This window comes from Xiphophorus couchianus, chromosome 8 (genome assembly GCF_001444195.1).
Source record: "Xiphophorus couchianus chromosome 8, X_couchianus-1.0, whole genome shotgun sequence".
Taxonomy (NCBI): domain Eukaryota; kingdom Metazoa; phylum Chordata; class Actinopteri; order Cyprinodontiformes; family Poeciliidae; genus Xiphophorus; species Xiphophorus couchianus.
Genome location: NC_040235.1, coordinates 10,018,847 through 10,045,064, shown reverse-complemented (window position 1 = coordinate 10,045,064; position 26,218 = coordinate 10,018,847). Strand labels below are relative to the sequence as shown.

The window sequence follows — 26,218 nt, the reverse complement described above, 5'->3', positions numbered from 1 at the left end:
ACATTTACTGTAGAAGAGCACTCCAATGGCAGCTAAAAACAAATCTGTGAGGCTGCCGATGTTTAGAGAAAAGGAAGTTTGAGATCAAATGTTCCAGATATTTTTTGTGGCTGCTTATTGTTTAGATTTTTTAAACATACTGTAGAATATGTCAGAAAATGGATTGCCAAAGCAACAGCAGCACAGAGTTTTTATTGAAATGACTGTCTGGCTTTGTTTGTTTTAAAATGCCTTTCAATTGTCTGCAATTGAAAGGGACAATCATTTTAATTAAGATTAGAGACTCTGCATTTACATTTTAGTTCCAGAAGTGTACACTGGAAATCTAATGTGAGACAATAACGCTAACAAAATGAATAGGAGTATGATCTCCTAAAATCAACAAACAATGCAATTATATTTGCAGGATTATATTTATGCACTTATGTCCTAGTGGAAAACTTTCACAGTAGGACATGTGTCAAAGCCTTTCTTTTCCTCAGAAAGTCACAGCCAGATGTCCTGACGCCTGGCCCGTGTGTTAATTGCTGGATCTGGGAACGTGGCAACACGCCTCGGATGGAGCAGAGCTTGCAAACATTCCATAAACAAAACATTTTGTTCAGCCAAACCTTACAGGAAGCATTAAAACACACTCTTGGCTCAATGAGAAATCTTTTGTCTTTCTGTTTCTCTTCACAGGAGCTTGTACAAAGAATTGTCAGTTTTAGTTAGCTTTAGCATCCCTTTTCATTTATTTAACTTTGTGCTTCAGCAATTCAGTTCATGATCTCTGGGTTGTCTGTCTTTGATCAAAACATCAAGGCTGAAGATACCCTGGTGGAAAAACACCTCAGCTGTCCCAAATGTTTATCTCACTGATGTTGTACAGACTCACCTGCACAGTGATCAACATGCAGCATATTATGTGGCACAAATCCAACTTTTGATTCTCTTCATTTGTGAGAGGACGGGGTATAAACAATGCACGCTGATTGCACCCTTCCTCTCACTCCCATATCCATCACCAATCCAGGCACAATGTAAAACGAATGCATGGTTCTTGATCACAGCTTCAAAATATCCACCCAGAATCTATCTCCATGTTGTTTCATGACTGATGATGAGATTTAGCAGAGGGATTTGTTATAGATGCTGCCAGATCTTGGACCATTATTGTAATTGAGGTTTCCACCAAGATGTATTGTTATTGTTTTTCCTGCTGGGCACATTGCTGGGTCTATAGGGGATTATTTATTCCACTTTATTTAAATATGCAGGCACAGCTTCAGCACAGAAGACAAAGTGTTATAGAAATATTAGACTTATTAAATGAGACAAGGAGAAGGAATCTTAAGTTTCTTCTATTGTTTCAGTCAAGTAACAGTATTGTAGAGGTGACTTCTGGCTCTTGAATATTAGCATTTTATCAAATCTATGCCTCTTGTATTTGTAAATCCATTTTTTCAGCACAAAAGGCTTTGTGGCAAAGTTGAACTCACAATGACATCAACAATAATTGGCAACCCTGGTTAAACTCTTTCAAAAATGATCTTTGAAAGGCCCAAAACATCACACATTCTTCACCATACTTTACGGTGAACATGATTTTCCAAACATTTATCTTTTGTTTAACACTAGACCCAGCTTCTTTTTTCATTTGTGTGGCAAATTACCATGTACATAGTGCCTACTCATTGTTATGGAGATATTGGAAGCCCAACATACCGCTCTTAACAACACTAAGTGTGAATGAGCGTTGGAGATATTTTCACCTCCCTTATCATCCTAACATTTTATGATAGTAAGTTCAGTAACTTACTACCAAGTAAAAGTAGCATTGTTTTGAAAGTTGCTCTAACATTTAGCTCTTTCCAGACTTCCAGTCTCTTTTATGTAGATTTAGTTCATATTTGTTTAATTAATTGAGCATTCTCAAAAACCTTTTGTATTGTTTCCTGTCATTTTGGAATAATTTCAGTATACCACTAGGTTTATTTGTATTTTACTACTGTATTATATTGTAGTTCCTACATAGTTTGTAATTTAGGGGACCTTATTTAACGAAATGCAAAGTACGTTTTGGTGCTGTGTTGGGGTTTAGAAGAGACCATACAATACAAATACAAATTGTGGTAGAACTGAATAAAAATTCAAATGAAATTTTGATGATTTTCATTAAATAAAACATTTATTTTTTCTGTTTTTCTATGCATACTAACTAGGGGTGTCAATGAGTGTGAAGGACGCTTTTGAGAAGCACGTGTGGATGTTTTGTTTTAATACATTTATAACGTTGTTTCAAATTAAATTTAGGTTATGACTCAAAAATGCTATAAAATATCTTACTGACGAATTAAATACAAGGTTTTAGAAGCAACTCTGTTGATCATATAAGGTAGGTAGAGACTTATTTGAGTTGGTTGGTTGAGAGTTTGGTTCTGTCCTTCATTATAAGACTTTCATCCATCCATCCATTATCTTAAACACTTATCCCTAGTGAAGTTGTGAGGGGTGCTGGTGTCTATCTCCAGCGGTCGTAAGACTTTCATGTTTTATGTAAAATCACTCATTTAATTTAGACTGTACTGAAGCTCTTCAAATGATTTATGTAAAGTTACCCTGGAAGGACACCCTTTTTGTACATCACTGACACTTTTACCACAGTAACAAACTGTGACCCACTTACCCGTTAAATTCCTTTTTGTCCCCATTTTCCCAATAAACTTACAGACAGAGAAGGAGGAATGAAGAGAAGCCAAAGGGAGGAGGGAAGAAGGGAAGAGCACCATGCATGATATAATGTATTGTACGTGGACCTCTGGCCAACTATAAATAAAAGTGTCTGTCTGCTGAAGGTCAGAAACTTCTTGCTTTTTCCATAAACGCTTCTCCTAATATCTTGCTAGCTTGTCACAATTATTTAGTCCAGATGGGGTCATTGTCTGCCAGCTCCGTGGCTCCACTTGTTCACCGTCAACCTTGACTTTTCTGTCAGGACTCTAATTTCCAAGAAGCCTGATCTCTTTCACCCCGTTTTCTGCCTCCACTTTCCTTCCCAGTGATGTATTGATCCAGACGAGTGCCACTTACTCCGCTCTCCTCTTCCAGGCCCCATTGTGACCTAAATTCCTCCCCTTACAGTCATTAATTAGCTGTTGCAATTCTGCCTTCCCAAGGGAAAGTAGGAGTACGAAAGAGCTTGTTAAAGGACCCATCAGTAAGGGGGGATTAATCAAACAGGCATGTGGGATCCACTTTTTGGATAGTGCCACAAACAGCCCAGCATAAAACAAAGCTTATAATGTTTCTACCTTCAACTTGTCCTCCAGGTGTTACACTCAGACACTAAAACTCACCATCTTCATTTAAACACAGTTATTTTCAAATGAGCATTATTAATAACTTGGATACAGATGTTTTCTCCATAGATACTTGCTTGCTTATTATAATTACACAAAATGTGCCAGCACACCCTTCAGGCTTGATCAGGGTTCCTAAGCACAAAATGAACGAATATTAGCGTTTCCAGGTTTGGAAACGTATGGGAGGAAAAACTGTATGGATTTACATATTAATTTTTTTATTCCATTGTGTAAATCTTGCTATATCTTTCAAACAAGTCATTGGGATAACATTTCAGTCCATAATGTTTCATATGTAAAGCCTAATCACTGTAGAAACATTAATTTATCTAAAGAGAACTTTTGGACTTAAAGTATAAAATTAAACTAAGAACTAGACTCCATTAGATATTCATCATTTTAGCCATCAACCAAACCCCCCTTTTTTTCCACTGGTTAACACAATTTTATACTACAGATAATTAAACTGCTTAGGCACAATTCTATCATATTAAACTTAAAAATGGAAGAAGAAAAGAGTCATAAAAGAGAAAAGAAAACCAGGTTTATTAATAACATCGGATCAAACAAAACAAATATATAGACAATATGCTGTAGGCTCGTTAGTAAACATTCTCATACAATATCATTATTATTAACATGAGCGTAAAACAAGTGCATGATAAATAATTTTCGTCATATAGGTCATCTAAGGCGTTTTATATTATCTTCTTGGCAGGGCTCCATACATTACTTCAGCAGCTGATTCATTACAATGACCCATTTAATAAAGAAGTGAAACATCGATCCTCCTGCCAAACAAAAAGTCATTGTGCAAGGCTTCAAAGGAAAAAGAAAAAAATGCAAACCTCATCATCATCTCATTGGTAAATAGCAACATTTTTTTTTCTTTCCAGTGTTCACATATTCACAACACATCCATAGTGTTTATAACAGGTTTTCTCCCAATGTCCACACACGTAAGGCTGCAGGCACTTGTAGCACCAGTAGTAAATATCACACCTTCAAAGAGTGTGTTTCAGGGTGGTGTACAGTATCAGGGGTGAAATAAATCATGATACTTGGAATGAACATGCTTTCGAGTTTGATATTACCTTAGTGTTGGAATACTGTAGTTATGGTTCATACAAGGTCCATTACCTTTGTATTTACACAAGTATTTAAACATATCTAATATGATGTAAGGAAGGTGCCTAACAAATATGTCAAGATAAATCATTTGCCTAAAGACAGATTGTTATAATACAGTAGTCTGTCTGCAGACAAGATGAGCTTCAAAGTCACATTGTCTGCTGCCAAATCTGTGTCTGATAGACTCCAGCCAGAACACAAACAGGAAGGAGGCTGTCTAAGCAGCCAACAGGGAAACTCGTGTTTTGAAGTGGACCACCATTATTAATTCCCCCTGCATGTCCCTGGCACGTCGGGAATAACAAAAATGTGCCGATAGCCGTCACTGGACAGTTTGCTGCTTGTTTTGTGCTGCATTTCTAAGTTAGTGCTACTTTCCAAGAGATTTGTGTTCCCTTTGTTATAAATATGTCAGGAAGAAAATACATATATATTATGTTAAGGCAGAGGCTTCTGGGTATTTTATTTCCATAATAACATTTTGCAACACCAGCCTGTGTCCTTGCATCTGGAGTGCATGTTGGCAACAATTTTCAAAACTTTTTTTTATTTACAGGATAAACAGCTTTTCTGATTGAATTTTTGGTCACGTGCTCCAGTTAGCATACATCTATGTAAATGCATAACAAAATTCATAACAAAATTCCTGAACAGTTTGTGCTCTGACTTTTTAAGGTGACCCAATCAATGCTTCCATGTATAAATCAATGTTAACTATACTAAGTCAGGTAAGCTCTATATGAATCTGATCTGCTGCATGTACATTTCTATACTTTTCCTTGCATGATGAAGGGATAAAATGTTATGAAATAAAGCAATAACTTATCATTTTAAGCGGTGGTTATTTTCTTCTTTCGAACAACAGCAACTCTGCCTCGAGAAGAAACAATTTTAGATTTATATCAAATTCTCATCTTTATGCAAGTTTCACTGTTAAGCATGAAAATAGGAAAGATCATTGTAGATAACTTAAACAGTGAAATAATATAAATATAAATAACTGACCTTTAAAGTAGCCTGAACCTCTGAGTTTCATAATCTAAACATATAACATTACTTGGTCAACTCAAATTATATCCAGCAGTCAAATAGCTTGGTGCAATTTGGTTCATGTTTGAAAATAAATGCCATCATAACTTGTGCCTATAAAACTACAATTGAATGAAACTACCTAAACTAAAAACTTGTAGAGCTCCACTGATTTGGTTCCATTAAGTACTGTTTTTTTAGACCGCTTAAAAAACAAAACAAAAAAAACAACCAACATAAAACTGCTGCCCCATCATTGCCTGGGAGGGTTAAATGTTTTGAGACACTCTTACTGGCCTGGAAATCCAAATATTTTCAGGTAGAATTAGGCAAAAATTCTCTGCCTTACAAAGTTTCCTTCATGCCTCAGTTCTTCTTGATTTAAAATGTGTGTTTGAGGTTTATATTTCCATGTATGACCACAAAGAAGGGTGCTTTCTTTAAATAATCATTGTAGACAGCAGTAATGCACAGAAAATAAAACAACAATATGACAGTGAATTCCCGACTACTTTAAACCTAAAAGCTAAATCTAAGCTAAACCAAAAGAGTCAATCATGACAGAATCAACCTTTTTCTTAACATTGCCTCAGTGATGAGTATTTCACAGAAATACAAGTTTCTTCACTTGTCCTTTCATCTTCCACTGAATAGCTGTGATTCACATAAAGCTTTAAGAAGTTCACATCAACTATATCTCAATATGAGAGATCAGCCAAAGAAAGAGGATTAATTGTGATGACCTGTTTGGGTATTGCTCAGACGGTTGTTTTCTTAATGGCTTGTTTGAAACGGATTTGTAGGCGTCTTCAGCTGCTCTTGTTGACTGAAGGAGACGTTCGGAGGCTCCCCGCTGGAGAATCCTCTCTCCTCCTGTTCCTCATCCTGAAAGTCAGAGATGAGATAAAATGCAGAGTTAAAAATGGTCCAAAAAAAAAAAAAAGACCAAATAGTCTTGTGAAAATCTCCATCTGTGCTGTTCATTTCAATAAGCCATTTTCTTCATCTTTATGTGGACTAAAAGGTTTTACAAATTATTTAAATAGTTTAAATAATTATTTAAACAGCTTTTTCCCACTTGCCATCAGACTGCTGAACTCTTAACTGGACTGCACTCAAAAACTGGTCTCCACTTCATACCTTGCACATGTACAGAGCTAAATAACTTCTATTTTACTGTCATTCCTGCACTTTATATTTTATATTTAGATTTATATCCCGGAGTAACCTCATAACATTAGAACCTCAAAACATTGTTCTGAGCCGTATGCAACGAAATTTCGTTCTGTATACACCCTGTGCATTGAAAATGACAACAAAGTCAGTCTAAGTCTAAGTCTAGTTAAACTTTAATTAGTGACCAATTAGAGGAGAGTGGAACTTTTAGCTGCTTTCATTCACTATTGATAAGTTTCACCCAACAACTGCACTGCTTCATAATGTAATGCTTTCTGCTGACACCTAACAATGCTGGTCAGAACAGGAGTATCCGTAATGTCTTATAACATGATGTGAGAATGTGTAAAAAAAAAATAAATAAATCTAATTATTTATGTTGTACAAACAAGATTTTAAAAAAGCTGTCTTTGGCAGAAATAATGAATACACAGGGTAATAAAAAGTGAAATTATAATTTTAAAGGAAACAGTTTAGCATGTGAAGCATGTTTCAAAAGTACTGTGATTAAAGAAAGGGATGCTCCAGAGTTATTACTAGAAGTCCACACCGTGTCAGCCGTCTCCTCCCCTTCAGTGTGCTCCCCAAAGTGACCATACATCTCCACATCAGAAAGTGCACTCTCCAATGCTTCCTCTTCATAGTCAGTCTGATAGTCTGACTCTTCTGGGGAGGGGAAACAATGGAGGACAGAATAAAAGGAAGCATGTTGTGGGTGAAAAAGAAAATATTATGTGAACTGTGGACAAGATACATGCAACTGATTTAAAATGTTTAAAACCCGTGAATTCAAATAGTATCAACAGACACAATGAGGATTGAGAGAAGAATTTACCAGCTCAGGTAGATAATTTTTTTGTATTTTTTTTACAGAAATGCCTGATTTAAAGAATCAAAACACATTTTTCTTTTCTTCTGTGTCTACTTTCTCATTAAGATATAATAACAAAAAATCCTTTCTCTGTGCACACCCAGTTCTAATGGATACAGCAGTTAATTTGATCTTTTCAGCAAAACATGTCAGCTGATGGATTAAAAAAAAACAAAACAAAAAAAAACAGAAGAAGAAGTGTAGAGATGTAAAAGATCCATCTACCAGACAGAATGTCAACACATTTTTAGAAGAATCATGATGTGTTGCTGAAAGTGGCAGTGCTGAATTATGTGTCAGGAGTTTTACCATCCACCACCGCAGGCTTGACAGGCTCGATGCGAGACACGATTTCTGCAAGGTCAGTGAAGGAAGCATTGGGACATGTCACCACCTGAAAGACACACAAATTCAACTCATAAATAGCAGAAATTATGTTTTTTTAGCTTAGTTTTTTTTTTTGGACCAGACATTTTAAGCCTCAAACCGTCATCTAGCCGTCAGCCATTTTTTGGCAGTCTAATGTGACATGCATGGGATAAATTTGACCGACAACCTGATGCCAATGCATCTCCGTTTTGTTTTGTGCTCGGAGTCCTCACTTGTCACTCAAAGCTTTCCTGACCAAAATAATGCACAACTTTAAGTAATAACTCAATCCAAAAGGAGTTCAAGCAGGAAATACCTAATTGATACAAATGTATTTGCTGGAAAGAACAGAAGTACGGATCAGGACTGGAAGATAAAACAAGTCAGCTCCCCATAGATAAAATGAACAGAAACTCTCAGCTATGACTTTCGTGACTGGGGAACAGAGATGCTCATTTAAGATAACATGCATGGATCACTGCATCTGTTGTTAACAAGAACTGTAATCCCTCATCTTCGTACTCCATCTGCAGGTTCCATCTGTCTGTGCAGCATGAAAGTGGTACATAAATCCAATGGAGTCTGCAAAAAGCTCTTGCAATCATGTCACGGTGAAGACGGAGAAAAATATTAACGTAGTTTGAATATTTTTGCTAGATTTTTAGCTTTCCCTCGTCACCATTCTGTATGTAAACATCTGATTTTGAATACATTAATAAATAAATCTCGGACACATTCTTTGTCTCATTCTTTCAGCATTTAGCCAATTCTAACCGACCTAAAACAAGAGAAGTTTGGTCTGATTTCATTTCAGACACTCGGGGCAAAAAAAAGCATGTCTATTTTCATGTGCATATAAACTTCTGGTAAGATTACATACCAGAAGTTTACTGTATGTGTGAAAGGTTAAGATGAAATAACCAGAAGCTGTGCAGACATAAATGTGCAAAATAGTTGAAAAACGTTTGTTGTTGCCACCAAATTCTTACCAACAGTATGGTGAGAAATTTCTTAAATGCATAATCCATATTTGTTTAGCTTCCTTAAAAGTTGCATAGAAGACAGAACAGAACTAAAACTTATACCAGTTGTAAACATTTAACATTCAAAATAGGATCTCATTAACCCAGTTTTATTAAAATCAAATCTTCATGTTTTGTTTCTATAGCAAAGTATTTTTTATTCGTCTTGAATTTTTTTAAGCAACATGATTTTTAAACATGCATTATTTTTCTTGAGATACATCCTACAAGACGATCTGAAAATAGCAAGACATCATTAAATGTCTGTGTGGGAAGGCTGTTTTAAAGAATAAAAATGGGAGTTGGTCAGAAGACAGCATCACTGTTCAAATCTGAAACCCTAACAATAGCTCCATTCTTGCCTTCATTTTTAAATAAGGTGCATAAATTTTCTGCTGTTTTGTTGCTGCTGAGTTTTGAACATGTCAATTCTGCTCTCATTTTATTGCACATGTAACTGCAGCATTTGAAGTTAATTTGTCACTGTCTTATTTTGTTTCGTAAGGATGTAGCCTCTTCTAAATAGTGATAGAAGTCAGATCCAGAGAGGATTTTTTTTAAATCAAGAGTGGGACTCATCAACAAGATGGAAACTGGTTTTCATTAATGATTTTTGTCTGAATCGAACGAATTTCACATTATTTAATTGAAATGTTTAATTGTGATTATATTTGATGAAACAAATAAATATCAAGATGCAGACATCACCAAGATTCATTGTGGGAATATTGTTTCATGTTTCAATAAACATTTTTTAATAAATTGTCATCAAGGAGAGAGAACGTTTTCTTACTTGGGCAAAATTAATATAATTATTGAATGTTCATTTCGTTGCAGAAATGATATAGAAGTTTAACCTCCGCTGCTCCAAATAAAAACTAATTTATCACAAATTTAGTGTGTGCTCCATACATCACTTCAACACTTCCCATGCTTACATTGCTCTTGCTTTGGGTGTTGCGGCTCTCCTCTTGGTGCCTGTCTTTCATCATCTTCTCCACGACACCGCTCCGCCTCCACACATCAAACACGGTCTTGCCATGCTGGTAGCCCACTTCCTACAACACACAAATATTCACTAATCTGAAAGAATATATCATAAAAACCCACCAGGCAATCTTAGGATTGAAAAGAAACCAGATTTTACAATCCATAACCAGTAGAGTGTTAGTTTAAACAAAAAGCCAAGTGTGTCTCAAACTTACAGCTATCTCATCGAACTTGCCAAACTCCAGTGTTCGATATCTGTCAATTGGCGGCCTGATGTACTCGCAATAGTCGCTGCTTTTAACGGACTCCAGATGCCTCACGCAGCATACGTACGCCAGCCGGGTCTGAATCTCTGCCATGTTCAACACCTGTTGAAATCAACTTGAAGCTCAAACAAAAAACCCACCTCCATAAATATCTTCATTGTTATTCATAGATTTGGTTTATTTCTTGGCAACCTCCTCCCACCATTTGTTGGGTTTTTATTCGTTAATCAATTCATCACCTTCACTTTTTCCGCGAGGGGGTTCAGGCGTTTCCATAGCACCCACCAGCCTGAGAGCGAATCGCCGTAATTAGTGAGGTTGGTTTCATCCCGGCTGCCCACGTCAATAGCTATCACCACCTTGGCCCCCATGGAGCGCGCCACATCAGCTGGGAAAATCAAAGGTAGCCCAAGTAAAAAAGGAAAGAAAAAAAGGAAACACATATTGAGGTACAGAAAGAACATTTGTAATATGTTGATAACTGAAAGGGTGAGCTTAACAAACCAGGCAGGTTGTTGATGTAGCCCCCATCCATCAGCAGGTGTCCATCTTTGGGGTCACAGAGAGGGGGCAGATATCCTGAGAGAGACATGCTGGCTCTAACGTACCGCCACAGAGAACCTAAAACAGAAAACAGGACATTTTATTTAACTGTATTTTAAAAATTACATACAGGGACCACTGCATTTATTGAGTGGTAAATGTGTGCAAAAAGCTTCAATATTAAATATTCCCTGAAATAATGTGTATTTGAGAAGATTTATTCAAGCAAAAACATATTTTAAGAATTTTTTCTCCTTAAAGTCACCATTATTGGCAACAACTCTTATAAAAACAAATATAATATATATATATAAAACTATAATAATAATACACAAATAAATCCACTTAATCAGAGCATCTTGGAAATTATAATTAGTAAACCAGACCAAGGTTGATCTTAAATCAAGAAAAGCTAAAACTAAGCAACTACTTCCCTACACTTCATCAAACCTACAATTAAATAAATAAAATATATTTAGAAAATCAAGTGAAACTTTGACAAATAAAACTAGACAGTGCATAGCAATAATTATTGCATAGCAATAATTTTGTTTAAGGTTTTTGTTCATATCTTTCATAGGGATGCTGATAATTGTGCTGGCCACAAACTGTTTAAAGCAAAAGCCACTAAACTCGAGTTGGATATAATGTTTATAAGTAAATACAGATTAAACCACCTTTATTTGCAGGCATTGCTAAATGAAGAAACATTTCCTGAACTTTTGATTTGGGTAAATCTCCAAGCAAAGAAGACCCAACAAATTAATTAATACAAAAGAGAAGAGAAAATGAGAGAGAATCAAACACACAAATTCAATACTTGCCATCAGTGTGTACTCTCATGGCTGAAGCACTAATGTCAGTAGTAATATTAAAATATGGGATCCAAAGGTCCTGCATTTAAAAAAATATTAAATAAAATAAAAATTAGAACAGTATAAAATAACATATAAGATATACTGTATACGTCCATTTTCTAGCTCACCTCAATCTGTTTGCTTTGAAACACTTTACTGATGCTGGAGTTGAAGCCAGCACCAGTAAACATGGAGGACATAGGATATGTGAAATCCCAAACCTTCTTAAATGTTGAGGTCATTTCCTTTTGGAGAAGAGTAAAAGACATATTTTCATTAAGTAATGACAGTATTTGTCTTGCCACAAGCAACTATTTTCCTTTTTTTAACCAACTATTTTACAAACCATCTTTTCATAAATGTTATTTTTAACACCCAAGATTGCCACTGCTTTTTAGCAAAACACACATCTAGATGATATGAAACCACTTAAAAAAGGTCAGGAATAAAAACTGTATTTAAAACCTTGCCTGCAGTCTCTAGGGATAGATGAAATGTTAAAAAAATCTTAAAGAGTGAGGGATTTTCAGTTCACATTAGCAGGAAGTGAAAACTTTACTCAGCTTCTTGTATGCTACTATAATCAGTTAATCTGAACAACCTGAGTCGACGAAATTGTCCTCCTCAGTTCAAAGATACAAGTTATCTGAACAAAAGGTTTAAACACTATTAGTCACACCTGTAGCAAAGATCATTTTAAAATGTCTAAGAGCCTTGAACAACATCTTACTGCAGCAGCTGGTAATCACAAAAGTTCCTGAAACGATTGAGGTTTTTGATATTGTGCTTGCAAAAAATAAGAAAAAAAAGCTCCTGTTACAAAATAGTTTAAATATGTACATGTTTCTTTAAAGCACTGAAATAATCACTTGATTGCTGTGCTTCAGCTGCCTGGTTAAAAATAGTAATACGCTATAAACAGTGAGCAGGATGTTGGTAACCGAGTCGATATTTAATGCACAAACAGAAGAACAAACAAATGTAGCTGATGTTGAATACATCTCTTCTATATGTTTATTTGCACCTAAAGTACAATTTGAACATAAAGACATGGCAAAAGTTTCATGGAACCCCAGATGTATGAAAAAGCTCATCATGTAAATCAATGTACAAAGTAATAAGAACAAAGGTAAAAATAACTGGACCAGCAGGGAGTCTGAACTGAATTTTTTCCATGTATTCAAATTAAATCTTTACTAGGGGTGCCAATAAATGTAGCAAGCAATTTAGCAGTGAATTTTTTTATCAAATTGCAAACAAATATGTATACATGTTCTCTTTCCACATTGACAATCCAAACTGTCTAAAGGCCAGACAACACTGCGACAGTGTTAGATTTTATTGTAATCTACATGAGCATAGCTCATGTAGATCGGTCTCACCATTGCCCATTCTCTGGCTCTTATCCTCATGCGGCTGAGGCTGCGGTCCTCAGCATACAAAGCCCCCATCAGCGCTCCAATCGAAGTCCCACCGATCAGGTCCACTGGGATGCCGGCCTCACACAGTGCTCTCATGATCCCCACTTGGGAGCAACCCCTGATTAGGAGACGGAGAAGATGAAACAGGACATTGACTCCCATGTGTTTGTGTAAAAAGACTGGTTGAGGAAATGGTTTACCTGGCCCCTCCCCCTCCGAGGACAAGAGCGATGGCATTACCCGTGAGAACACGAGCCAGACGGGAGAAGTCAGAGTGACGGTCTGCAGGCTTCTCAAACACACGCTGGTACAGCTCCAACTGCAAAAACAGCAAAGAAACGAAAGTTAAGAGAAACGAGTGAATAAATGACGACGATAATGTAGACTGAGAATGCTGAAGCGCAGCTGGGCCAAATTGGACTACGTAAGGTGCTTCGATAGATGAAATATTCCAACCAGCTTGGGGAGGCTCCTCTTAGAGAAGACCCTTCTGGGACAGGAGAGGTGGAGGTGCCTGGAGATCCAGCTTCGCATGTTCAGCCAGTTCACAGTTCCTTGGGGAGTAGGACCATCTTCTCGGTGCAACAACACCAGCTGCTTCTGGGCCCGCACTGCACTTCCTTCTAACATGCGCTCCAGCTGAGGGGGGAGAGAGCCATCGAGCACAGATGTTTCAGAACATTTTACATTTGACACTTTTTCCTGTGTGATGTCAACACAGATGGACGAGCACTTGGTGAAAAAAAGTTTGGAAAACTTAACAGAGGTAACAGGCAGAAATAGCATTTCTGCTGGTAAATTGTCATAAATAAAGCATGAATCTATATGATCGATTTGTAACAGGTAATCCTTAGATACTGAAGTTCCTTACATCAGCCCAAAGCCACATGTTATGACTGACTTTTCTAAATAACACTTAATGCCACTGCAAATTTAAAAAAGCATGCTACCCTCCATGTGTTTTTCCTTTTATCTAATCAACTCCTTAATGAACATTTTGATTAAAGAAATCAAGATGATGGTCTGATCAGATTATTAGCAAATTACCCCCTTCTGCCTCTGCTGAAGATAGTGTTAAGATCAGGATGTGATTTTTTTTTTTGTAGAGAAGGTGTTTGCCCCAAAGATAAAAACCAAGCCAAAGATATGACTCATTCTGATTTTGGATAAATATTGATCCGTCTTTCAATTTCTGCTTCCATTTCCTGGTCAGCAGGGGCACATTCCTTTTTCCGCTCCCCTTTAGAGGAGATTACCTCTCTTTCGTCAGTCCTACATGCACTTTAAAACATGGACTCTCTTTCACAGCATCCGTCCAATCTTTGCTCATTTCTCAAACATAATTAGGGGTTAAACACAAGTCACCCTGAGCCGATTCAGCCATTACAATGGTTAAACAAGAAGGCCACAACCTGATTCGACTGAATAATGGTCAGAAGTGGCCTTCATATTACATTAGACAGTCATCGATGGTAGAGGTGATTGTTATATTCAGATTTCTTCTTAATATAAAATCCAGAAAATTTCAAGAGATGACACTATGAAGATCCTAAGCAAAACTGAGGAGGAGAAACTGTCCTTCTACAAGATGTGTTACTACTACTTTAAAATATCCACTCACATATAAAAAAAAACAAAAATGCAGAGTCAAGCTACTGCCAAAAATCTAAAGCACTGAGCACTTCTAGAAATAAAAGACTTCGTATAACCAACCTTTGCACTCAAACAACTTTGATTCTTTAGAGCACTGCTTGCAAAAACAAAGTTAGATGATAGAAATAATTCTGAGGTTCAAATCAAGTTGACAAAATTAGTTACAATTTGAACACAATGTTCTCCATCAGTGCAGATCAGACAACTTTAACTTATGAATGGTAAGTATTTGACTCTGAAAGGTTCAGTTATGACTGATAACTATTAAAGTAGGCAATAAAACGACTTCAATCTAATTACAAATTACTATTTTTATGTTGCTCTTGTTGGAAAAACAATTACAAAACAGACTTTACATTGTAATACAGCTAATGATAAAAAAACAGCTATTAAAAACACTTTTTGCATGCATCAGTATGACCTCCATTTTCTCTCTGTTTGCAGTCAAGTCTTTCCATCTCACCTCCCCAACAGCAGGGTCTTGCTCCCCAAGTCCCACAATAATGATGCAGTCAGCCTGACGGATGCACCGCTGAGTCCACGGGGTCAATGTGTAGTCGGTTTGATACAGAACTATGCGATGTATGTCTTCTTGTTGGCCCAGCCAGCTGGACAGACGGTACTCATGGACACTAAAGACAAAGCGAGTCCATAAATAAAGTATACAGTAGATCCTTTTTTTTTTTTTGCCTCTTGCGTCAATAAAACAAGTTTAAACATAATTGAGAGAGCAACAGCGGTACCAAAGGAAATACTTTCCATATATCTAACGCATGTTCTGGGAAAACCGAAGGTGTAACAAATGTAAATATGAAACTCTCAAATAAACTTTAGTTTTGACATTAACATACCTATCCAGAGCTGCAGCTCCAAGCCTCTGCTTGATAATGTCACTTGTCAGCAGAAGAGTTGGTCCTGCGTGAGATAAAATTACATTTACCCGATCAATGTCTTCTCAAAGCAACTTCTACAGCAGATCCCAGAAGTATACAGCCCCCTGTTAAAACTAAAACTTTTCTATGAACTTGCTCATGTTTCTTTGGGAGAAGAGCATCAGCATGCTACATCTCATTGTGGCAATATTCAGCCCCAGTATCTTACAAAGGTTCTTCTCATCTACCAGGTTAATCAGGTGAATTTAAAGGGAATTAATTATTTCAACTATTCGCTTAAGAATTTGCACACTTATGTAACAGGTTAATCGCAGCTTTAATTCTTTTTGTATTTTCCCTAATTAATATGTTAAGCAGTTCGCAATTTTTACATCAACTGTATACATGTGTGCCTATTTAATTTTTTTTCTTTAAAGACTTAAAAGCTGATTGTATTAAAATGAAAACTTTAAAAAGGGTAAATTTTCTAGCTACATGCTGCATACAAAGCAATGGAGTCACCAAAACAAATCTGTCCTGACACGCTCAGTCGCAGCTCAAACCAGTATAAGTGGTTAAAAGTCATTAACAGTCCATCGTCAGTAATCCTAACGAATCATGTTTCTATGGCTTTGTTATGTATACTGGAAATTTCCTTAGAGAAATAGCCACCTGCTTTCTTTGTACTAACTTTTCACAGAACAAGATTTCCGCACCAATTATCACAACAAATAGTTTTCTGCTTCAAGAGAAAGATTTCCTTTCCAAGAAGACTGACTTTGTCTCTTCCCCTTTTAGCTTTAATTTCAATTTATAAACTAGTAATAACAATAGATGACATGGCTTAATTTTAATAAATACTTTACGTGGAATGACATAAGAGTAAAATGAAAGCATCATGTCAGTGTGACCTTTGTCTTACCTACAGCAATGAGGGCATGCTGGAGCTCCAGGGTGAAAGTAGTCAAAGGCACCTCTTCTGATACAGGCAGGACTGTGACAGTAGAGAGGTTGGAGGCTTGATTCCCCGCATCCCACTTGCTCCCTGGAGTGTGGAGTGCCAAGCTACGAGCTGAACAAATCATTAAATTGTAGACATGTCCCTCAATTAAATAAAAGCGTCGACAAAACTCAATATCTAAGCAACTAAACATTCAGCATCACCATTGGTGTACTGTAACATCATGAGAAAGTAACATTATAAACCAAGCACACACCTGAAAGAGGAACATTGACCTGCTGAAGAATCTTTTGACCCAACAAATGGATCAACCTTGTGACGACCTATGAGATCAAAATGTTTTATAACCAGTTTTGCTTTTTAATAAAAGCATCAGGAAAACACTGATGAAGTAGTTTAGATCATGAGTACCTGTGGGAACCTCCTCTTGATGGAGTTGAGCGCCCCCTCTGGTAACTTGGCCAGTTCTGAATCTCGAACAGCGTGAACAGTTGTGGCTCGGTTCAGGTGGGTCAAGGCCTCCACCTACAGAGACATGTGTTGCTTTAAACAAAATCCCCACAAAATATCTCACAACTGCTGTATCTTGTATCTTTGCTATATCTTATCTTTCTCAAAGGCGATTAGTGTCTGGAATGGTGTAAATATGGTGTAGTATAGAGGTACATTACTCTAACTTTCTTTTCAAAGTGGCAAACACCAGAGAACCTATCATTCAAGTCAGGCAAAGTACCGCTGATCTTCATGTGAAGGAAATGTTTCTCTCCAAAACTGATCACTACAGAATTTGAACTGAACTTGAACTGAGAAACAAGGTTTGTCTTGGCACCATGTGCAGTGAGGAATGCAAAACTCACTGTAGGAGAGTAGCAAATGTTTCAGAGTGAGATTATGCAATGTAATTAAAGCTAAATGTTTCAAGGATTTTTGAGCATCTTTTTACTCAAAATTGTGGAGCATCATGTGAATCGTACATTTCCTTACTTGCACATTAGTAGAGAAAAGCTCTCAATTTAGGTCAACCCAGCACTGCTTGCAGTGATCAACATATTTCACTACTTGTTTGGTGCGACAACAATGACCTCAAAGACTTCTGTCTTCACAAAAATGTCACTACCAGTAAAATGTCTTGGTGTGCTTGAGTGTAGGCTCTCGGTTTGCCCAGAGCTTGTACCCTCTTATAATCTATAAGAGGCGTGGGCAGGTAGCCTATTTGATCTAAGGTCTATAACTCACCTGAACAAGTTAGGTGATTTACCCTTTACCCTTGCAGCATTTAGACCAAAGCAAACCACAGAAATTTTATTAAGAGCGCAGGAAATTATTAACTTATGAAAAAAAAACAAAAAACGCCTTATTCAGCTCCTTCAAGATATGAATCAGTTATACTTTGCACACTCATTTACTGTTTATGAGTCCTGTAATAGCACAGTGTGAAATAAAGTGAAAAAAGGAGCTGTAAATGAGTTGTCTTCATTTCATTTCATCAAGAAGAGCTGACGTCAATACACTGAGGCTAAATGTGTCTTTGAGTGCTAAACACCTCCACCACATCCTTATTTTCACTACTACAACAGCTGCAATGACAGCTTTCCTCCTCCAAGTAGCAGTAACCATAGCATCCATCAGCACAGGTATTATTAGAAGCATTGTGGCAGAAACCCGTCACCACAGCAAGTGGGAGGGCAGGTGAGGCTAACTAAGAGGTTTAGCTTTAAAAAAGTAGCCCAGGTGTAAAAACTATAAACAGCATAGCCTTTAACACAGAGTTTAGTCATAAAGAGCAAAACTTGAATCTGGGGAGAATAAAACTTCAACGTGTAAAAAGTTGCACAGATAAAATAAAAAGGGTTTGATTACTGATTTTTGAAAATCATATAAATAAATACTTTTGAGATGCATTTTTAATAAAATGGGTTTTTTTCTAATTGACTGTTTTTACATTTTTAAAAAAATAATTTAATAAACTAAATGTAAATCTTGTTTTAAACAACTGTATTTCCCCCACATTTATTTAGCACATTGGCAAGTAATACTGAAGTAAACACCAGTGTTACAACATCTAGTGTAAGGGTGTCCAAAGTGAGGCTCTTAAGCCATTTGTGGTCCTTGGAAAATTTTGTGACCTCCTATTAGTTGTTATGGAGATTTGCTACACTCTGCTGCAGCTGTCTCACGGTAAACTCAGAAAAACATGCTTTCCTCCTCGTCACTGTACATATTGGCATTTTTTTAAAATAAAATTGATAAAAATAAAGATAAATTTTCCTTTTTTTCTCTGATTTTCCACATAAAAAAAAAACAAAAAAAACAACCTTTCTGCCTCATGTCTTACCACTCCAATCAGGTCACCACGGCCATACTCTCCTATCAGCTCCTTTTTGCCGTCGTCCTTCCTGATCACAGAGCGCAGTCGACCACTCAGCACTATAAACGTGCTATCTGATTTTTCCCCCTGCCTAGAAAAAGTAAATTAAATAGCTTTAATTTAGTTAAATAAATCTTAATTAGTTGAATATGCTTAATTATTAACTTATTTTTTTGGGATGTTCATCTTTATCCATTCATTAATGTAGACAATGCTTATAAAAATGACAAAGATTTGACAACAAAAACCTGTAAACAGCTCTGCCAGCCTCCACAGCCATCCAATCAAGGGCAAAGTCTATCTGTCTGATAAAAGACGACATCCGCCTGGAGACGGTGTGAGCAACATTCAGGGCTACTTTTGGCTCAACACGCATTATCCTAAAGAATTAAAGAAACAAAGGAATGGAGAAATTAAAGAATGCTATTAAATTATGAGCTTTAACACAATATGAGAGCATGATCGTAAACAGGACTGACTCGTAGAAGTGGGTTTTGGAAATGGAGAGGAAGCTGCAGTCTCGCTGGGCTCGAACCGTAAATATGAGAGGCTCTCCGGTCAACACAGCGAGCTGACCCACAAGCTCTCCAGGATGCGTCACAAACAAACGAGTTTCTTCTTCACGATCAATCATCCTCTGATAAACATGAAGGAGGCCGGAGATCACAAACTGGATGCTCACTTCCTAGAAAACAAACAGGAACGAGTCAACTTAGGGAAAATTTAAAAGTTTGAGAGTTTGATGATGGATGTTTATTTGACAGCAAAAAAATCTGCCTGATGTTTGTTTAAGTATCAACTGTATGTTGTCTTCTGCACTTTGATCAGAAGACCCAATAATCTAATGAAAGTATCACAAGGCAGATTGGCAGGACAAGAAAATGAATATGTAAATACAAATATCTAACTTAAGGTCTCTTTAAAAAATCCCTTGCAAAAAATGGTATGTTACATAAATTTAACACAAAAAAGAAAAGCACAATTATTTGTTGCAAGAGTGCTATTTTGAACTAAATCTTATACTCTTGGAAAGGGGTTTGTTTGAGCAGCAAAGTTGAACATGTGGGCTGTGCCAATTAACACATAAATACCTGGCAAATCATTTCTACCCCTGAAAAAAAAAAACTTCTGAAATTAACTTGTATTTGGTGGTGTTTATTAGGTTGGATGATTGGAGTACGAACAAACATTTGAAAGTTCTTTTAATTCAACAAACAGTTCAATTAGTAGTGTGCGGGGGAATTGTACACAACCACAGCAGCCTGGCATTTCCTCCTCATCCTGGTCACCAGTCTGATCTCACAAAATGCCCAATAAGAATCGGAAACAGAAGGAGTCATTTGGTTCAGGCAGAGAGGATTTTCATGGATGTAATCCACAAACTTCAACTGTGCTGCTCAACTTGCAAACATCTCAACTCTCTTAAAAACATTTGTTTTCAGAGGCTTCTTACACAGTACGAGTTGGTTTATTGTGATTTCTGTCATACTGTCTTTAAAGTATGTTTTATTTTTGATTTTATTATCGTTTTTATTTGGTTTGATCTGTTTTGGTTATGCACAGCACTTTGGCTAAATTTTTTAATATGCTTTATAAATAAAATGGATTTGGATTTAAATCAACCAACTGGATTATATTTCAAATGCAGCATCATTTAGAGAAAATGTGTTTTTTCAAAAGTTAAAATGTCTTGGCAAACAGCTTTGTTAGACATTTTATTACCTCCTGTGATAAGTATAACTAAAAACAACTCAGCTAACGAACAGTGAACAGAAATTGAGAACAGTCATAAAAATTTGTATAAAAAAAGCTGTATTTAAAAGTTTTCTCTAACCTGGTCTCCTTGACGAGCTACAACAGAACCAGCCTTAACATGGTGAAGGGTCACTCTGCCATCAAGTAAACTGGGGTCCTACAAAAAATTTTATTAAATTAACACCTTCATTACAACAGCATAAAAAAAATAATATTTCATCTTAGAATAGGATGATATGAGATTCCCATTTATTGAGATGTCTTTGCATTGATACAGTTACCTGCAGCTGGATGACTCCCAGGAAGTCTTTCTTAGCAGCCTGGAGGAGAGTGCTGCTTTTACCAATGTTACTGACATCAGACTGCCCTCCGCTGTCAGTGTAGTGGAACACTTCAGACGGAGTTTGCTGCATCGTCACATTCTTCTTTAGAGCAGACTACAAAGCCAGACACCAGAAAGTCATTTAAATCAGACAATAACAGCTGTAGAGTTGTGAGGTATAGCAGCTTTCTGGTTAATATCACACCAAGCTTCTCCTGTCAGAGAAACATTAGAGCAAACATAAATGAGAAGTTAAACCGTAAAGTCTTACTTTCTGAGTAAGAGGACTGGATGGAGCCTCCTCTATTGTGACACGAGCTCGTTCACAAGCCATGTTAAGGTCATTTCCTGTTGTGCAACATACCAAAGAAGAAATTTTACAATCATAATTTCTCTTAAAAAGAACGTGAAGGACAGAAAAAAATAATAAAGTGACCCACCTCCACAATCAGTGGGTGCAGAGACAGACCGCGACCTCCTACTGCTGTTTAGAGGACTATCCTTAACACTATCTTTTAAAATGAAAATAGTACGAGTAACAGGTCAAACAGGAAAAATTAAAAGCTTAATTTTAAATGTGTGCATGTGTAAGATGGTTATACCTGGTTCTGAAGTGGTCTCATTGGTTACAGGTGGAAACTCATCCTGGAAATGGTGACGACGAGCCATCTTTCCAGAATTTACCTCAGACATCACACTGTTTATATTGGACAATGGCACAGCCTGACTCTCCTGCCAAAGAAGAGATATAAGAAATAAATTCAGGTCTTTAACCTTCAGAAGCACATACAATTGTAAGCTCCAAGAGCAGGGTCCATTCACAAATGAGTACACCAAACATAAAAAAAAATGATTTTGAAGAAAATGATTGGGAAGGTTTTTGGCTTTGTGCATACTACTGAAATTATCAGATGGTAAAACGTCAGTAAACCAAAAGATTTAAAGGTCAGTAATCCCCATTTTTTGTGAAACGGTTGCATTAATTTTTATTCACATTTCCCTGACCAGGAGGAATGACGAAGTTGTAAAGCTGTGCTTAATGATCTGTAAAAGTAGCTTCCCTGTGTGTGATCTAGTGTGCAAATGCTTTTCTAATGTTTGTTATGTGTAATTTGATCAAACGCCAAGCTTAGGTATTCAGCATGAGCCTCTCAGCGTGACTCTGTGTAAACACACAAATATGCGTGCACCAATTAATTTCCCTCCTACCGGATTGAAGAGCTCGGTTGTTAGGCCCAGATAGTTATGCAACGCCAGAAAGGTCACCCTCTGAAGTCGCACCATGATTATCTGCAAATCCAACAAAGTCAAGAATAATTAAACAGAGCAAGAAATGTTCTTCACAAGTTTGTAAATACTTCTAATTTATGGAAATATATTTACATTACATATTTATTGTTATACTTTTTATACCTGGATGACACGAACAAGTGTCTCAGGGTATTTCTTAAAAACTGACTCAAAGGCTGAAGCAGATAAGCGCAAGATGGTGGAGCGAGTGGCAGCTCGTGCTGATACAGTCTTATACGGAGCTGGATAACCCTGAAAATAAGAGAGAAGACAAATTCAACTACAATAAAAACTCTGGAAATAGAAGAGAATAACCAACACCTGCTATTTTCCTGTTATTTTATATGTTTAACATTACTATACAGTCTATTCCATCTCTGGATGTACCTGAATTTTACCCTCCAGGTCTAATAATAGCTTATCCTGTTGTAATATACACATTAATGTTAAACTTGAACTACGTTTCAAAAGCTACTTATGGAGTGGGTAACTACATGAAAATTGAAATAACTTCTCATGTAATTATATCTATACACCGAGCCATGCAAATATATTAACTCCCCTCAAACGTCTCTTAAATTTACAACCACAAACCTCACTGCATTTTAGTTTTATTGCTGTTTTTTGTGTCTGACTACTATATAATACACACCTGTGAATTGAAAAAAAAAAAGAGAAAAAATGATAGAAAACTCTTAAGATCAAAGGTTGACCTGCCAGCAGAACACAGGCCATGAAAAGGTGGATAACTTCATGAAGGATATATACTTTTGGCAAGGACTGTATTTATACAGAATATACCATGAAAATGTTTCTCTATTTTTAACAATCATTATATAGTTTCATTATAAAACTGTGTACGCTTATTTTTTATAGCCTGATTCTCTCACTTTAATATCCCTTATAAGTGTTTCATAGTCTCAAATCTCTATTTTTTTAAATAGATAATCTGGATAGCAGAATATCCACTCTGAAAGGGATAATCTTACATATATATTGAGTTATAATCAAACAGTTCATGAAATTATGAGGTGTTGAGTAAACATATTATTTGTGATAATAAAATGGAAATAAAACTATTCAACTAGATTTACTCAAAGGAATGTGGGTGATCTAATTGAACTGATATAGTCAGATGAGCACACCAATGAGGACAGAAGCCAGTCAAACGTAAAATGAGACAATAAATAAGAGCTCACAGTGATGATGTCCAGAATGCTGAGCAGGCTGTGGACACTGTCTCCAGGGTGAACATCCTTCACCACTGGCTCAGTGCCATCCTTTAAAAGTAAAAGCATCCATAAAACTGAGTATTTGTTCAACATCTGCTTGAATATGCCATCAAAAAAAATGTAGTCATAAAAAACTACATTTCAAAATATCCTATAATCCATATAGTTAGATGTTACTTTAGTGCCCTCTGCTGTTCATATTTATTAAGTGTTCCCAGTCATTTTTAAATCAATATTTAAACAGAACATTGCAATCTACCAGTTGTTTGTAGAGTTGTACATAAGAAAACACATGACTGGATTACTGAAACCCAACTTAAATCCACTTTAACTATGAATATATTTTTAAAAAAAGAGTTATTTGTAGTTGTTGGTGACATACATTTTCTTGAACACAGAGCTCAAGTCGACCATCCTGGACCACATATATACTGTCATCGTCATCTCCTGGTCTGAAAAGCACTTCCCCTTCTTGAAGCTCAACAAACACCATGTGGCGGCACAACTCCAGGAACAGAGGCTTCTCAAAGTGACCCAAGACTCTACAAGAAGTTAAACAAAACAAGCATTATTATACCGTCTAATAGGGAAACAACATTTTATAAGCAAAGATGTTGTAAAACTGTTTACCTAACATTTTTTAGCATATAGAGAACCTCTGAAGGAAGATTTGAACTCTGCACATCAAACTCCGTTAGATCTGCCTCGAGCAAAGATGAAGGAGGTTCCTTATGCTGCAGAGTGGGTGGGTCTTTACGGATCCTCAAGATTCTGTTAGAACAGAGAAATTGATTTAAGAGCAAGACCTGAAAGTATTTTTTTTTCACTGTAAATAACATGTAAAAATGTTGCAAACCTGCGAGCTATGCTCAGAACTTTGGTTCTTTTGCGTATGCGCTGAGGTTGCTTTGACACTGAAGATAAGAAGGGGGGAGGAGTAGAGGACAGCGTTTGAACCTTGAGCAGAGAAGACAGAGAGAACACAATCAAGTTTGCTGTTCTTTGAGACGTACACCAAATTACTGAATAGCTTAAAAAATGAATTGCCTAAATATAGAGATCAAATTTTGGTTTCCTTTTGGCTTACATTACTTCTCTATTTCTACAGTCGCTGTGTCACACAAAAAACAGGTTTATAGTGACATGTACAGTAATTTATTTAAGAAGAAAAAAAAATGTGAAAAGTAACCCAAGACCTAAGTAAATTAGAAAACCATAATCTGGCAAAATGTAAATATCTGTTTTCAGACATGCCAACAAAAATGTAAATAGAAAAAATAACCTTTCGCATTATCTTTCTTCCATAGAAAAGCACTTTATCTCGTTTTCGGAAACGATACTGGGGCACACCAGGCTGCTGCTCACCTTTGTCAGAGAATCAAAAAGTAAAATGCAGATACGATTACATTACAGTTCCTTTAGTGGGGAATATAAAATTGAATATTTATTTGAACAATATGTAATTTAGGATGAGTTTGGAAGACTCACGAGCAAGCTTGATTTTTCTGTAATAGAAGAGCACCACAATCCCAATCAGTACGACAGCGACCGCTGCTCCGATCAGTACACCTGTTAGCTGAATGTACACAAGAAATAATGTGATAAATAATCCAAGCTAACAATAAGATTTTAAACCAGTACGGTCAGATTAAACACTGGTTGATTCTTTACCAGTATAAACATCAAGATCACAGAAAATCAAGCAATAAGTTAGTATTTTATGCACAATGGTTCTGGCATGCACAGAACAAGGGAAATAAGAAGCAAACTGCTATGAAAAGTGTTGTCAGTTAACTATTATTCAGTAATTCTTACCATCGTGGTTTGCATCCTCTCTTCCACAAACTGTTGAACTCGTGCCTTCAAAGCACTCCTGCTGCCCGTCAGCATCTAGACATATTTGATATTAGCGCTAGTTTGCATATCCAATTAATAAAAAAACTACATATTGACTAAAGAACTCGAATGAATGTCTCTTCTGTCATAGGTATCAAAAGAAGTTGTGCTTTATGCATACCGAACTGGACCATTGGCACAGCTCCCTCTCATCTGCAGCACAGTCCATCCTGTGTAACAAGAATCCCAGTAAACGATTAGCCTCACACTTAAATAAAACGTGACCTACAATAAAAAAGGATATCAGCATTTTAAAAAGAGAAGTCCCATTTTGTGAAGGTTTCTCGGTGTTCTGGAGAAATAGAAAGAAATAATTGAAAAGAGGAACCTGTATTTGAATATTAGCCTCATTCGGTAGCCCCCTCCAGTTTCATGAAATAAGTATATGATATGCTCATATAATTAGGCAAACAAAGCGACTGACAGCTGATGATTTTCCGACGTGGTTAGAAAAATAAATACTATTAGCTTGGGTTATCATTAGCTAGCAGCTGCCTAAACAGGGTTTACCGTCTTGCTAGTGAAAGAAAATAACCAAATTCAATAGCTAATTTAACCATTACAGTTATCCGAGACAAACAGGAGTAACAATGCTTACTTTTATGGGATTTTCGAAGTGCTGGTTCCCATTATTTACATCGCTGAACAGACAAATTTGTTAGCAACGCGCTAACAAAGTTTTCTTTATGCTGTCAGCTGCTTTGACCCGCCCCTTTCTGCTGTTGCCTTGGTTTCGTTGAGACAGGTATCCAATAAGAACGAAGCATGTTTCACTATCGTTGAAATGGGAAGTCTCGTTCTAATTTTACAAGTTAGACGCCTCAGCAAGGTGAAGTCTGCTTATATTTTC

At 36.6% G+C, this 26,218-nt stretch overlaps 1 protein-coding gene across 3 annotated transcripts; it reads right to left on the bottom strand.

Annotated features, from left to right (window-relative positions):
- Window positions 1–3,868: 3,868 nt before the first annotated feature.
- On the bottom strand, window positions 3,869–26,094 carry pnpla7a (patatin-like phospholipase domain containing 7a). 3 transcript variants are annotated; one of them, XM_028026033.1, is made up of 36 exons: window positions 25,967–26,094; window positions 25,490–25,593; window positions 25,288–25,362; window positions 24,961–25,048; window positions 24,755–24,837; window positions 24,329–24,429; window positions 24,103–24,243; window positions 23,855–24,014; window positions 23,440–23,520; window positions 22,364–22,492; window positions 22,160–22,240; window positions 21,553–21,682; window positions 21,391–21,462; window positions 21,222–21,298; window positions 20,910–21,065; window positions 20,708–20,785; window positions 19,353–19,558; window positions 19,122–19,253; window positions 18,841–18,964; window positions 16,917–17,030; window positions 16,762–16,828; window positions 16,467–16,616; window positions 15,524–15,587; window positions 15,136–15,304; window positions 13,476–13,658; window positions 13,220–13,338; window positions 12,981–13,137; window positions 11,727–11,843; window positions 11,566–11,635; window positions 10,703–10,819; window positions 10,438–10,586; window positions 10,148–10,300; window positions 9,881–10,000; window positions 7,861–7,945; window positions 7,231–7,346; window positions 3,869–6,389 (listed from the first exon to the last, which is right to left on the bottom strand). In XM_028026033.1, the coding sequence occupies exons 2-36, from the start codon at window positions 25,535–25,537 to the stop codon at window positions 6,279–6,281; spliced, it is 4,023 nt and encodes a 1,340-aa protein (XP_027881834.1). In that variant the 5' UTR covers window positions 25,538–25,593; window positions 25,967–26,094; the 3' UTR covers window positions 3,869–6,278. The 3 variants fall into 3 exon arrangements, with proteins under 3 accessions (XP_027881834.1, XP_027881833.1, XP_027881835.1); XM_028026032.1 differs by having other exon boundaries at window positions 25,490–25,538; XM_028026034.1 differs by lacking the exon at window positions 7,231–7,346 and having other exon boundaries at window positions 25,490–25,538.
- Between the last annotated feature and the right edge of the window lie 124 nt (window positions 26,095–26,218).

What these genes read in the sequence shown, in the direction of transcription:
- pnpla7a (XM_028026033.1), bottom strand. Translation starts at nt 25,537, where the DNA reads ATGGACTGTGCTGCAGATGAGAGGGAGCTGTGCCAATGGTCCAGTTCG. An exon ending in TAGCTCGTCAAGGAGACCAG is followed by an intron (nt 19,559 to 20,707) that starts GTTAGAGAAAAC and finishes TTTGTTTTCTAG; the next exon opens with GAAGTGAGCATCCAGTTTGT. An exon ending in GCTGGCAGAGCTGTTTACAG is followed by an intron (nt 18,965 to 19,121) that starts GTTTTTGTTGTC and finishes TACTTTTTCTAG; the next exon opens with GCAGGGGGAAAAATCAGATA.